We start from the raw sequence: 13,853 nt of genomic DNA on the forward strand, positions 1-13,853 counted from the left end.
TAAGAACAGTTTCAGGTTAAGAACGGACCTCCAGAACGAATTAAGTTCTTAACCCGAGGTACCACTGTATTTTGGAAGTGGTGCAGAATTCCTTTATGAGAATTTCAAAACTTCAAGTGCCCCATTTTTCCAGGAACAGTCCCAGAATTACAAAAACCATCCTGGCTTCTGATTTGATCCTGGAATGTCCCTGTTTCCCCCGTCAGTGCTGCCAGCGCTGAGTTTAGGGAAGATGATGAGCCGGCATTTGTCCCAAGCGGCTCCTTCTACGAGGAAGCATCCCATGGTCTCTCCTCCCTTGGGCAGCTCTTGCTATGCCTCTTTTATGGGTGAAAACTGGACCAATCTCTATGGAAACTTGTGCTCATGTTGCACTTGCCTCATATTGTCAGAAGCTTGTTTTCAAGAATGACTCCCGCCTGCCAAAAAAATGCTTTCAGGTACAACTGCAAAGTTTAGCCCAATTGTTTTGAGCAAATATTGTTAGAAGTATCCTACACGTTTATGGGATTAGCACTGGAGCTTTACCTTCTTCTTCTACTAGAGCTAAGCAGATGTTTAGGGAGAGAATTCACCTCCATTCTAAGTGATTTGTATTCAGTTGCACAAATGTCTTATTCTTATCGGTATCCATTATACAGAATGACATTTGGCCTGGAGAATTATTTTATAATCCTTACTGTTGCTTCTTGAAGAAAACCATCTACAGCCTTGCGCCTCCAATATATGCCCTCTGCTTTCTTGGATGGGAAGTTTAATGACATTCCAGCTTGCCAAAGACTCTGTTATTTGTGAGTCCGGCGAGATGGAGGATGTCTCCCATTGCCTGTTAAGCTGCCCTTTATATGAGCACCCTAGGCACAATTATCTTACTTGTATCCTCCAGTCTCTGTCAGACAGACCCATCCTAGACCAGATATATGCCGTGCTTGCAGGCAAAGGCATATTCATTACCATCCAAGTAGCAAAATTTGTTCTGGCAGCCAGGAAAACATGACCCAGGTTCCAAAAACCTTAGGTAAGTGGGTGAGATGTGATTCTGGTTTTTAACTGTAGTGTGTGATTTACATGGGGGGAGGGAGTACCCTCCCCATTTTCTTTTGTATACATAACCATCGGCTGAATATGCCAGAACACCTATTTGCTATATTTGTATTGTGGTAGCCTATTACGTCTCTGTTTATTTGTTTGTTATCTAAGACATTTATGTACTGCTTAATCATTAGCATTTTTGAATGCATTGTATATAGCAACACACTACACAGAAAATGAAGCAATAAAACAAGTGCGGCAGCTCCTACACTTTGGAATTCCCTGTCTATTGATATCAAGCAGCTGCTAAAAACTAGCCTATTTAGGGCGTGCTCTGGTCCACGGGGTCACGAAGAGTCGGACACGACTAAACGACTAAACAACAACAACCCAGATGCTTAGAAAGCTAGGGTAATTTTAATCTGTTTCGGTAATTTAACTTTTGCAAGTTTTTAAGTATGGGCTGTAATTTCCCCCCCTAAATTTTATTGTTTACCCTTTTGTAAACCGATTTGATTCTTTACAATCAAGCAGTGTATAAATTTTATGAAATAAATTAATAAATGAAAAGGTTACTATTTATACACCGCCCATCTGGCTGGCTTGCCCCAGTCACTCTGGGCGGCTTCCAATACATATAAAAACATAACAAAGCACCAGACATTAAAAACTTCCCTAAGCAGGGCTGCCTTAGTTGTCTTCTAAAAGTCAGGCGGTTGTTTTATTTCCTTTACATCTGATGGGAGGGTGTTCCACAGAGCGGGTGCCACTACCAAGAAGGCCCTCTGCCTGGTTCCCTGTAACTTCACTTCTTGTAGTGAGGGAACTGCCAGAAGGCCCTCGGAGGTGGACCTCTGCATCTGAGCCATGGATATAAGGGGCCAGGTGGTCTTTAGGTTATCCTGGACCCAAGGTCTTATAAGGACCTTGTAAATTAATACCAGAGTCTTGAACATGGCCCAGTGATATATGGGCAGCTGGTGCAAGCTTTTAAGCACCAGGGTTATGTGCTCGTGGTCATCTGCCCCCATCAAAAGTCAAGCATTTTGCACCTGCTGAAGCAAGAGTAGCTCCACAAGAAAGTTTCATTCGTAAACAATATTCCCAGTCTAGGCCTGTGTCCCGATTGTGTGCACTCTAACTTATTTACCTTTACCTTAAGCACTGTAAAAGCACAGCCACTGAGTTCTGCCCTTGCTGTATCTCACAATGCTTGCATGTGTCTTAGGTCCGCCGATGGCACTTTGCTCATATTGCCTTAAGCCAAAGCCCTTCATGTGAATGTTTCTGCCTTTGCCCTAGCTGTTGTTCACTCTCCCTCAGCCCCAGTTCAAAAACTGAGGTGTGGGGACTGTTTTATTTGACTGCTCAGCTCCACATGGTTATTTGATGAGCCTTGATCTCTGTGCTGGGAAACAGGACAGAAAATACCCAGCATCCTTGTTCAAAACCAGGCATGCCTACAGCCCACACATGTGTGAGTCCGCAGTTTGTTCAATATATTTAAAAGCAGAACAAATGTACAAAGGGGACTGGACTCTCAAGACAGCCCATTTGCTTTACCATCATGAGAGTGAGGCAAAAAGAAAAGAAAATGCACATTAACAGCACACCAGGCAAAGAAGAGTTGACCTGGAGTTAGAGATGTCAGAGAATTCTGCCGCAAACACAAATGGGAACAGAAATTTGCAAGTTCACCTGAGGTCAGGAACAGAAACCACACAAGTGAATAGGAGCAGTGTTTGCTATTGTTTGGGGTTTTCTAAGTCCACAAATTTTATGTAAAGAATTACATAATTTTGTTCATTGCTTTTGACGTTTCGCTTCCACCAATGATTTCCACCATCATGGGCAGCAAGACAAATAACAAGTTTTAGTGGAAGCTGAATTGTAGCAGAACGAAAACAGTGTTGACTGTGATGAACAGATGAAGGGGTGAAAATTGCTGCCTCTTTACATTCCTATCTGCAAGGCAAAACTACTCACCACACAACCCCTCTCCACAACACACTGATCTCATCATGCACAGCAGCAAGCGACTGTATAGTTCTCTCTTAAGAAAATGATTTTTGGGGGTTAAGGTATGGATTCCAAACCCCAGTTTTAACTCTTGAAGTGCCAACTTACAATCCTGTTCTGAAAATATGCAAGAACAACCAACAGCAATAAACGAGAAAGACTTCAGAGACAGCCCATACGGAGGTGGTGAAGGAAAACAAAGGAAATCCCAGTTGTATGGAAAATCTGGCCAAAGTACAATAAGACATGGCAGAAATGAGAGCTTATTCCAGACAAAACTGTGGGTCACATTGAACAGAGAAGGGAGGCGACAACATCCAGGCCTACTAAATCTTTCTACAGCCTTCTAACCAATCAAGACATATATATTTCACATTACTATCTGGAAAACACGAGACTCCTTGAAACTAGCAGCATTTCCCAAATGTGAGAACAGAAGCCTGTTCAGCTTGTTATCTGTGATTCAGCAGTCATAAACGTCTGCTGTATATTTTTGCTTTTTTATATATGTGTCGGTCCACATAAAACATATAATCAGCAAGACACTGTAGAGATATTTTCCTTTCTCTCAGTCAGACATTTGACAACCACACACAAAGATCTTTAAGCTTTGCCAGAAGCAGAATTGTCTGGGGATGAGATCGTGGCAGGGAGAGGCATGTTGTGCACCACGGGTTATTTTTAAGAATGATGTCCCCTTTATCTCTAAACACAACTTGATAGAATAAGAAACAAGGGCGCCATATCATAATGCTACTTTTGGTTATTCCCTTAAGAAACACTACACCCTGACAACAACGAAAAAAGAAGAAGAAAAAGAAGCAGATCTCTGCCTTCATTACATGCAATTGTGTTACAATCTGTGCTGGAAATATTGTCGGTCCTTCAAATTTCTGTACTCTCTGCTACCTCTTTAGAAAATAAGCCATATTATGGCTCTTAATGATGTAATAATGGAAGCATATGCAAAGGTCTTTGTGTGCGGCTTCTGCGAGAAGATGGGTTTTACTTACTTCACGGTGAGGAGAGCATTCTGATAAAGTCACCATATAGGGCTAGAACAACAAATCACATTAATCTCAAAGAACTCCTTCAGCTGGGCGGTGGCTACCTGAGAGTTCTCACCTGTGGCAAATGATTACATTTACTCCTGCCGGGAATGTGACTGGGCAGCCGAATGTTAAAGAGGGCCTGTAGCGCAGCCTGTGCTGCTTGACCTTTAGCCAGCTTCTTGCTACGTCCCGAGCCTTCAAATGTTCTCCCATCCACTCTTACAGCCATCACAAAACTCTTGATGTGCTGCTTCTCCACAGTCTCCGAAAGGCAGACGTACCTCAGTCCTGACCGCAACTCATTGAGCAACACCACTGGGTTCTTTTCGCTCTCAGCGGCGGACGCCATCTTGCGCTTGTTTTGTTTGGTGTGGCCCATTAAGTCCAAGGTGTGGTATAGCAACCTCCCGTGCCGATAGGCTGTAGAAAGCAGTTCGTTATTAACTGGGTTGTAGACCGAGAAGTCCTTACTGTGCGTCGATGGTTCAAACTCCTTGAACAGAGTGTCCGGAAAGTCCGCCTGGTCCGACGTAAAGTCTGTGGAAGGGTTGAAACAATTCCCCATGGCAAAGTGAGCTTGACATGCGTTGGGGAACTGAACAAAAGACTTGAGGGCAAGTTCTGCAGCCCTCATTTTGGCCTTCTTTTTCGTTGGTCCGGTGCCTTCAAATGTCAGCCCATTTACTTCCACGGCAACTGCAAATACCGGTGCGTGGACAGGACCTGTCTGGGAGACCATTTTATACTGTAAACCTGGCTTAAGTTCATGTAGTTGAACCAGGGCGTTCTTTGGCGTTACTGACCATGAGACTTTCTTCCAGATGAGCTGGAGTTTGCAGAAATGTCCATTGTTGCCCTCTTCTAGAGGCCTTTTCCTTTTGATACTGGAAGCGCCCACCCTTGACCTTTCGTTAGAGGTGATTGGATGATCTTCTAGGTTGCCAATGTTACGATTCTCCTTTACTTCTGCACTGCTCGTACCTGTTTGAAAAAGGAAAGAGAAAGTCCGCCAACATTATTGGTGTCTTTGTGAAATTAAAGAATAAGAGTGTGAAAAAGAGATTTCACCAATATATTTATGAATCGATATAGGAAGACCTCATTTGGGGAGTTGGTGAGGATTTCCATCTTTATTATAACTACTTGATTACGACTCCTCTTCCCCATTTTTTTAAAAAAATGATCAACATGACAAAACCCCAGTTGAATAGCTTATGATCTGTCTATGTGGAGTGGAGAAAAGTGACGATAGATATTTTCCCTCCCTCTCTTGGGAGGGAAATCTTGGAGCCATCTAGTGCTAAATCTTGGAGCCATCTAGAGAAGCTGGTGGGATATTCAGGTCAGACAAAAGGAAGGACTCCTTCACATAGCACATAGTTGTCATAGAACAGGCATCCCCAAATTCGGCCCTCCAGATGTTTTGGGACTACAATTCCCATCATCCTTGACCACTAGTCCTGTTAGTTAGGGCTGATGGGAGTTGTAGTCCCAAAACATCTGGAGGGCCAAGTTTGGGAATGCCTGTCATAGAATCATATAGAGTTGGAAGGGACCCTGAAAATCATTTAGTACAGCCCACTGCAATGCAAGAATCTTTTGCCCAACATGGGGCTTGAACCCATGACCCTGAGATTAAGAGTCTCATGCTCTACCAACTGAACTATGCTCCCATAGTTAAGCTATGGAAGTCACTACCACATGATACCACATGGTAAGATAAGACTATTAAGTGGCTATGAAAATAAGGCTATTAGACTCCTCTGAGTACCAGTTGCTTGGAAACAACAGTGGGTGAGGGCTGATGCTTTCACACCTTGCTTGTGGGCTTCCTATAGGAATCTGATAGACTACTGCAGGAAGGAGGATTCTGGGCTGGGCAGGCCTTTGCTTTGATCCATCAGGCTCTTGTGTTCTTACAGACTTCACACTGCAGCCTTTTAAATCACTCCACATGGTCACCTAATGACCTCCATGCTTCAGTGCAGTTGTCTCCAATGTGGCGTTGTCTAGATGTTTAGGTCTGGGATGACCACGATTGATGGTAGATGGAGTCCAAAACATCTGGAGGGCATCAGATTGGCGAAGGCTGCTTTAGTGTGATTTGAACCTGGATTTTCCTAGTTCTTCCTACTATACCGCGCTAACTCTGAATTTATTAACTTTGAATCTCCTGGCCTTTGGGGCTGATTTGGAAAATGCACTGCTTAAAAAACGAAGAACAACCAACCCAATATACCTTCACAGGGATGATGTATTTCTTTCTACACTAACTTTAAACACACAGTCCTCCACCAACCACACACACACACACACACACATAGATGCAACCTATTTTGTTCCCAGACATATTTGTCTACAGGAAAGCAGGGCAGGTCCTGAAATTCATACCTCTCCCCTCTCTTCATCTAATAGGTTTTTACAGACTCAATTATCGTACATAATGATATTGAAGCTGGAAAGCATGGAGAGCAAGATAGCTCTTGTTTCACACTCTGTTCAGGTTTGAAAATAATTTGTATTGATTCTGCACCACTGAATAAGAAAACACAGGGGGTTATTTGTATTTATAATTCATATTGCCTTTTCCAGACTCTGTTCCCCCAACTTACTTTCATGACGCTGGTTGCATGGCTTTGTGAACATAAAAAAGTATTCTTAGGCCTCCACATGCATTCATGAACACACAGAGTAACCAGTTCTGATAATGTAAAGTAAATAATTCCCTTTGAGATTGGAAAGTTTTCTCACTGCTCTTGCTTCAAATCTCTGCAGAGTAATATCCCCTTGTGATTGTAGAAAGATCTGCCCAAACTTGCTGTTTACTATTTATAAGGCATTTTGTAGGGTTTAAATCGGCCCACAGAATCAGGCCTTGCAAAATGACTTGTGAATAGTGCAATGACGTGTAGCCATGTGCTGTTTACTATCATGTGTAAACAAAAGCCATGGGTTGCAGGCAGCAAACACATCACAATTCCTCCTGCAATAACTGCACGGAGTCCCAATGTGCAAACACCTCTTATATCCCCTCCAACATGTTGAAGTGAAAAACTGGGACACGAGTCTTCCAGGACCATGCTCCCCTGCTAGTCACGTGACCTGTGTGAGATTGCAGCCCCAAAGAAAGCTCATTTTCCTGGGCGAGATTGCATGATCTCATGTGAAAAAATGGGGTATGCTCTTATAAGAACATGAAAAGGACCTGTTGGATGAGGCCAATGGTCCATCTTGTCCAGCAGTGGCCAACCAGGTGACTATGCATGAGGCTGCTGGTGTCCTTCTACCGAGGCTCCATAGAGAGCATACTTACATACTGTATTTGTGCTTGGTTCTCCAGTTGTACAGCTAGGGAGAGGAAGGTGCTCCAGAAGGTCATAACCACAGCCCAAAGGATTATTGGGCACCCTCTCCCACCTTTGGAAGAACTGTACGGTTCCCGTTGCCTTAGGAAAGCAAACAACATCCTGCAGGATCCATCTCACCCGGGATACAGTCTGTTTGCACTACTGCCTTCTGGCAGGAGGTATAGAAACACCAAGTCAAGGACAAATAGACTGAAAAATAGTTTCTATCCAAGAGCTGTGGCCTTGCTGAATGCTGTAACTCGATAGTGAGACCTGGGAGTTTGATGGGTGTGGGTGTGGGTGTGGTTGGAAGGTGGTTTGTTTGGTTGTTGCTGTTGTTTTGCTTTTGTTGTTTTTAAGGGATGGCATCCAATTTCGTTGCACTGGTGCAATGTTGCACTAGTGTAATGACAATAAAGAATCTATCTATCTATCTAAACCACTTTTATCCCCAGGGAGCAGACCTGAATAAAGTACTCATGGGGACCCAGGCAGATTCACCTCAACCCCCTAGGCCCGCCTGCCATTGGTCAATCCGGCAGACGGGCTTGATTCAAACTTTTTCCAGCAGAGGGAGAGGGCTGTTACGTCTCCCTCCAGCTGGAAGACCAAATGTTGAGGCTTCCATGGCGGCAGGCAACCTCATGTTACAGGAAGGTAAGCGGTATTCCCAGCAACTGGCCTTCAGAGGCGAACTGCCTCTGCCAGTGGATGTAGAAAATAGCCATCACGAGATGCTTGCGTCTCCCTCATTACTGACTTTCAGGAGGTATTTGTTTTAATTTGTTATCGACTTCCGAAAACAAAATGTTGCTATTGACGGCTAAAATGGTTTTATTGCCTTTTCAAAACTATTATTGTGGTTGTTAGCTGCCTTGGGTAGTCTCTTTAGAAAGGAGGAATATACATGGGGTTGATCGATTTGATTGATTTGATTGATCTGCGCCTGAGATTGGACTGTGCTGCTGCTATCTGGAGACTGAGCAGAAGAATGTGACTATAAGCCTCCACAACAAGGAACTGGATGCCTAAATCTCAACATCAGAAGAAAACTAAGGCTGAATCCATGCATTCAGCAAGATGAGGTAGTAGAACGAACTATACCATTTCAGGTAATGGTTAGGGAGCATCGTTTTCTGACTTGCTCCACATTGTAACAAAACAAAGCAAACCCCTCTGTGTAAACAGAAAAAAAGCCCAGTTCAGGCAATAGTCTCTTTATCCCTATTTTACCAGTTTCTTCTGGCAGGGAACATTTTAATGTGGGAGAGCATTTTTTTTAAAGGACCCCTCCCCTCTGAAGTGGTACAGTTTGTTTTACCACTCAGGACTTGATCTCATTTTACCAGATATATAGACCAGGTCTATCATTTCGTGTTCGACTGCAGAAGTGTTTTGTCCCTTCATCTTGGTTTTATTTCATTTAGCAGCAGGAGACTGAGCCAACAGTGAAATGTATTTAGCTGTGCATTTGTGAAATTTCATCTTAGGTGCCTCTGTTATTGCTCTCTCGTATTATTCTTCTGTCACTGAGGAAGATTCCTCCTAGGTGTCTCTATTCTTTTTCTATTATTTTCTCTCCCCCCCCCTCTCTCACTCATGCACCTCCCCATTCAATTCCCGTTTTTGGTCATTATGCATGGTGGTGTTAACCCATGGATCATGAAGTGCTATTGAGGACTATTTATAATGTGCCACTAACAATGACGTTGCCTTTGTCTCTGGGTCACAAGGGTTCAGAAGAACCAGCCATCCGACACTCCATGCTACATCTGAAGCGATATTATTGTGCCTCTCAAAGGTTATTCTGCTGCCAGGCAGCGTGAACTTTGGGTGAGGAAAAGAAAACAAAGGAGTGGCGATCTCTTCGTTATAAATATCTGCAAGCAACACATTCCAGGTAGCCTCCCTTGCAAAGGATAAGGAGTCCTTCAGAAACATGCACCCATTTTACAAAACAACAACAGAGGAAGGTAGGGGTGTGTGTGTGTGTTGCTACAAAATATTCCCCATTTTGCAAATGTGCATCACAAACTCACCCACCCACCGCACCTAGTCTAATGGTTATAATAGAATGCTTCTCTCAAGCCCGTTTCTGGTGGGGGGAATTTCTGGAGGAGGGGATTTTCTTGGCAGCAGAGAAGGCATGTGTGGGCAGAAGTGCACCCACATGGGCACCATATTGGTGGCCCCCGCAACAGAGCTTTGTGATGCCTTAAGTAAAGGTAAAGGGACCCCTGACCATTAGGTCCAGTCATGGCCGACTCTGGAGTTGCGGCGCTCATCTCGCTTTATTGGCTGAGGGAGCCGGCGTACAGCTTCCAGGTCATGTGGCCAGCATGACTAAGCCGCTTCTGGCGAACCAGAGCAGTGCACGGAAACGCCGTTTACCTTCCCGCCAGAGCAGTACCTATTTATCTACTTGCACTACTTGCTTTCGAACTGCTAGGTTGGCAGGAGCAGGGACTGAGCAACGGGAGCCCACCCCATCGCGGGGATTCGAACCGCTGACCTTCTGATCGGCAAGTCCTAAAGATGAACAAATATATGGAAGCACAAGCTTCTATGTGCAGGGCACTTCACCAGATGCATAAAATGCTATCCCCAGTTGGCAGGCATTATAGAAATGGAGCTGTTTCCAGTCTGAGCAGGGCCCCAGCCATAGGAGTATTCCCATTCAAATGGTGTGTGCGCACTGCGTCATGTGATCGATTATGTGGGCCAGGGCTTACCTGGGACCCCACAATATTTTATTCAAGTTGGCACCCCTGGCCCTAAGCAAGTGCCCTCTGGTGGCTACCTCTTATGTAATGGGCTACCCTCAGACTTTCCTAACAATGGCAGCTTCCCTCCAAGCTATTTCCCACAGTGATCAGAGAGTATCACTCCAGGGTATCACTCCAGAGAGTATCACTTCCCACAGTGCTCAGTATCACTCCAGGGCACTGGGAAAATTGAAGTGCAAACTTGCAGACCTAGCTGCTTGATGTGAAGGTCCCAGGGCTGGTGCCAGCATTCGTATGCCCTGCTAGGACTCTGAGGCTCCAGCAGCTGCCCTAGTGTGTCAGGTGTTGATACCAGAAATGGTAGAGGGGGGAAAATGATACTCATTCAGGTCAGAGGGAAATGAAATACAACAGGATGTGACAATTTATGGAAGCTTAAATGTACGGAATCACTGTGGGGCAGACAATAAAACAAACATCTTGGCATTTGTCAACTAATCCACACCTGTACAGTGGTACCTCGGGTTACAGATGCTTCAGGTTACAGATGCCTCAGGTTACAGACTCTGCTAACCCAGAAATAGTACCTCGGTTTAAGAACTTTGCTTCAGGATGAGAACAGAAATCGCGCAGCAGCGGCGCGGCGGCAGCAGCGGGAGGCCCCATTAGCTAAAGTGGTGCTTCAGGTTAAGAACGGACCTCCAGAATGAATTAAATTCTTAACCTGAGGTACCACTGCACTGGGATTAAAAACCCGTTCTGTGGACTCAGGCTACAGGTGACAGAACTGAATGTCCTGAGGAAAAAAAGCAATTTAGCCATCTCATGCCAGTGTCTCCTTCTGAAATTTCTTTGTTCAAAAATGACCGCTTTAAGTTCAGTAACAGAACACCCTGGGAGATTGGTTCTTCCCTGTCCCCTACTCACTTCTGAATATTGCCCCTTTCTGATGTCATTGTGCATCGTCACATGACAGGCTGCACCAAAGGCTCAGCACATGGGGGTGTACACAAGTGGGGCAGCTTAAACATGCTGCACCAGCCCCCAGGCACAGCTTGCCCCCCGAATGTCCTGTGATTTACAAGCCTTCCTAGGTTTAGATTTAACATCAGGAAAAGCTTCCTAACTATAAGAGGAATTAAGCAATGAAATAAGCGGCTTAGAATCAGAGAGTCGAGAAGGATGAGAATGCTACTTAGTCCAATCCCCTCCTGCAAAGGAGAACCATTCTTATGCTAGCAGACCAAACTGTGCCCAGTCTCATCTGAGATGAGGTGCACTGCTCCACATATCTCAAGCAAGTGTGGACAAAGCTTGGAATTGTTATACAGGAGAGTCTCACTGGACTGAAAATTGGTGAGGAAACTGGATGCCTGAGTAGATATCTGCTCTGTGACCTCCCTTCCCACAGGAAGCTCATTCATTAAGGCTCCACCAGCCTACATTGGCCATCTAGTACCCTGACTGGTCAACCTTCTCCAGGGGGTTGCACTGTCTGTCAACTTCCTCCTCCTTAGCCTCATTGTTGCCCTTCTAGAACTCAGCAGAGAGGATGATGGAGACAAAACGGGTCTTAGTTGGCTGTGCCTGCCATTGGTCCTGGCTCCATATTTCATGGGCTCTGGCTCTATCTTCCGTTGGTCTTTCTGCCTTTTGCCCTACCAGTTCCTATGCTCACCAGCCACCACTGACTCTTCCTTGCCACACAACTACTTCTCCCACACAAGCATTTGGAAAATGGAGAGCTGTACCTGAATGTTCTTGCTAAACATAGGTTACTCTGCATAAAAAGGTAAAGGGACCCCTGACCATTAGGTCCAGTCGTGGCCGACTCTGAGGTTGCAGCGCTCATCTTGCTTTTTTGGCCAAGGGAGCCAGCGTACAGCTTCCGGGTCATGTGGCCAGCATGACTAAGCCGCTTCTGGCGAACCAGAGCAGCGCACGGAAACGCCATTTGCCTTCCCGCTGGAGCGGTACCTATTTATCTACTTGCACTTTGACGTGCTTTCGAACTACTAGGTTGGCAGGAGCAGGGACCGAGCAACGGGAGCTCACCCCGTTGCGGGGATTCGAACCACCAACCTTCTGATCGGCAAGTCCTAGGCTCTGTGGTTTAACCCACAGCGCCACCCGCATCCCTGTTACTCTGCATTCTAGCAGTCTAATCAGAAATTGGTACCCTTTGCTCACTTGCTTTTTTTTTTTTTACAGAGAAACAAAACAGATGCAAAACCAAAGAGTCATTAGCAAACAACTTTGGGAGTGCATTCCTTCCCAAGTCCAAGGATGGCACCGGGATATCTCCCCTTGTACCCTTACAAGGAAAAGTCTCAGAAGCAAGTGCAAAGATTCTTTAGCTTTACAATGCAGTTTCTTAGAGGCTCCATAAAGTCACTTCCACCTCCAGGAGCTGCTTTCGGATGTCAGGAAGCTGGAATGGAGTCGGTAGGTGGACAGGAAGCACAAGTGCCTTCCACTTCCTGTTTACATTCCAGGAAGTAAAAAATGCATGACATGAAGATGTGAAAATTGAATTCTGTTTTTCTGCCTCTCCATAGCTTTTGCAAAACCATTCCTGCTGGAAAAGCAAATATTAATCTTGAAGAAACTGCACAATAGGTAAAGGTAAAGGGACCCCTGACCATTAGGTCCAGTCGTGACCGACTCTGGGGTTGCGCGCTCATCTCGCTTTATTGGCCAAGGGAGCCGGCATTTGTCTGTAGACAGCTTCCAGGTCATGTGTCCAGCATGACTAAGCTGCTTCTGGCGAACCAGAGCAGCGCACGGAAACGCCGTTTACCTTCCTGCCAGAGTGGTACCTATTTATCTACTTGCACTTTGTGCTTTCGAACTGCTAGGTTGGCAGGAGTGCACAATAGGTGGGTCTAGTCAATTAGGGGAATGGGGTACTGCCCCACCAACTTCCTTTTGCTCTCAGACAACCCCAACCTGCCTGCCAACTTACTTAGAACCAGTCCAGAGGGTGACACTGCCTGTCAGACCCCTTCTCCTTAGTCTCAGTATTGCCACCAGAGTTGCTTCTGCTGGTTGTTGGCTCTTACTCCACCTACTTTCTGACCACCAGTCAGCACTGGCACAATATCTGTTTGCGTGTCTTAGTTGATGAAAGGAGACAAAACCCCAGCATCATGCTAGATGCCCTGAAAAGGACATTTTCACGTTAAAGGGTGGCATGTGAATTTCCTGCATTTGGAAATCTAGTGGAAGGAGCTGCATGGATCGGAAGGAAGATCTCAAAGGTATATCTGCAAGTTGCATGAATCGAAATGACACCCTGAAGGCCTGGCATAAAAAGAGAGACATCCTTAGTATTTCCCTTGTGAAAATGTCCTTGCAAAATTTCCCTGTGTCCCAAAGAAGTCCATTGGGGGAGCTGGGGGGGGGGCGGGGTTTTTTTTGCCAGTACCTTGCCCTGCAGCTTTTGTTCTCAGAAGTATTATAGTGAAGCACTGAGCTGCGGTGTTGGCTGTTCGGCTTAAACAGCTGCTATTCACGCATCATTATCAGGCTGAAACCTGGGCCACAGACACTTCTTTTAGGGCACCCATGAAAGTATCTGTAATCATTTAGGTTCACTGCACTCATAATGCAGACTGGCTTTGTCAGATTGCTGCCTGTGGATTCAAAAAGGCGAATATAGAGACCCTTCATTTCGT

The 13,853-nt window shown here is 45.2% G+C and overlaps 1 protein-coding gene across 5 annotated transcripts in view; it reads right to left on the reverse strand.

Moving 5' to 3' along the window:
- The window catches only part of ADARB2 (adenosine deaminase RNA specific B2 (inactive)), a 367,014-nt gene that overhangs the window by 103,897 nt on the left and 249,264 nt on the right, over positions 1-13,853 (reverse strand). For all 5 annotated transcript variants that reach the window (XM_083466812.1, XM_083466815.1, XM_083466814.1 and 2 more), the window contains one exon: positions 4,177-5,084. In XM_083466812.1, the coding sequence (XP_083322938.1) occupies positions 4,177-5,084 (908 nt within the window). The remainder of the gene's footprint in view (positions 1-4,176; positions 5,085-13,853) is intronic.

The sequence above is a fragment of the Podarcis liolepis genome (assembly GCF_965112155.1).
Source record: "Podarcis liolepis genome assembly, chromosome: 12".
NCBI lineage: Eukaryota > Metazoa > Chordata > Lepidosauria > Squamata > Lacertidae > Podarcis > Podarcis liolepis.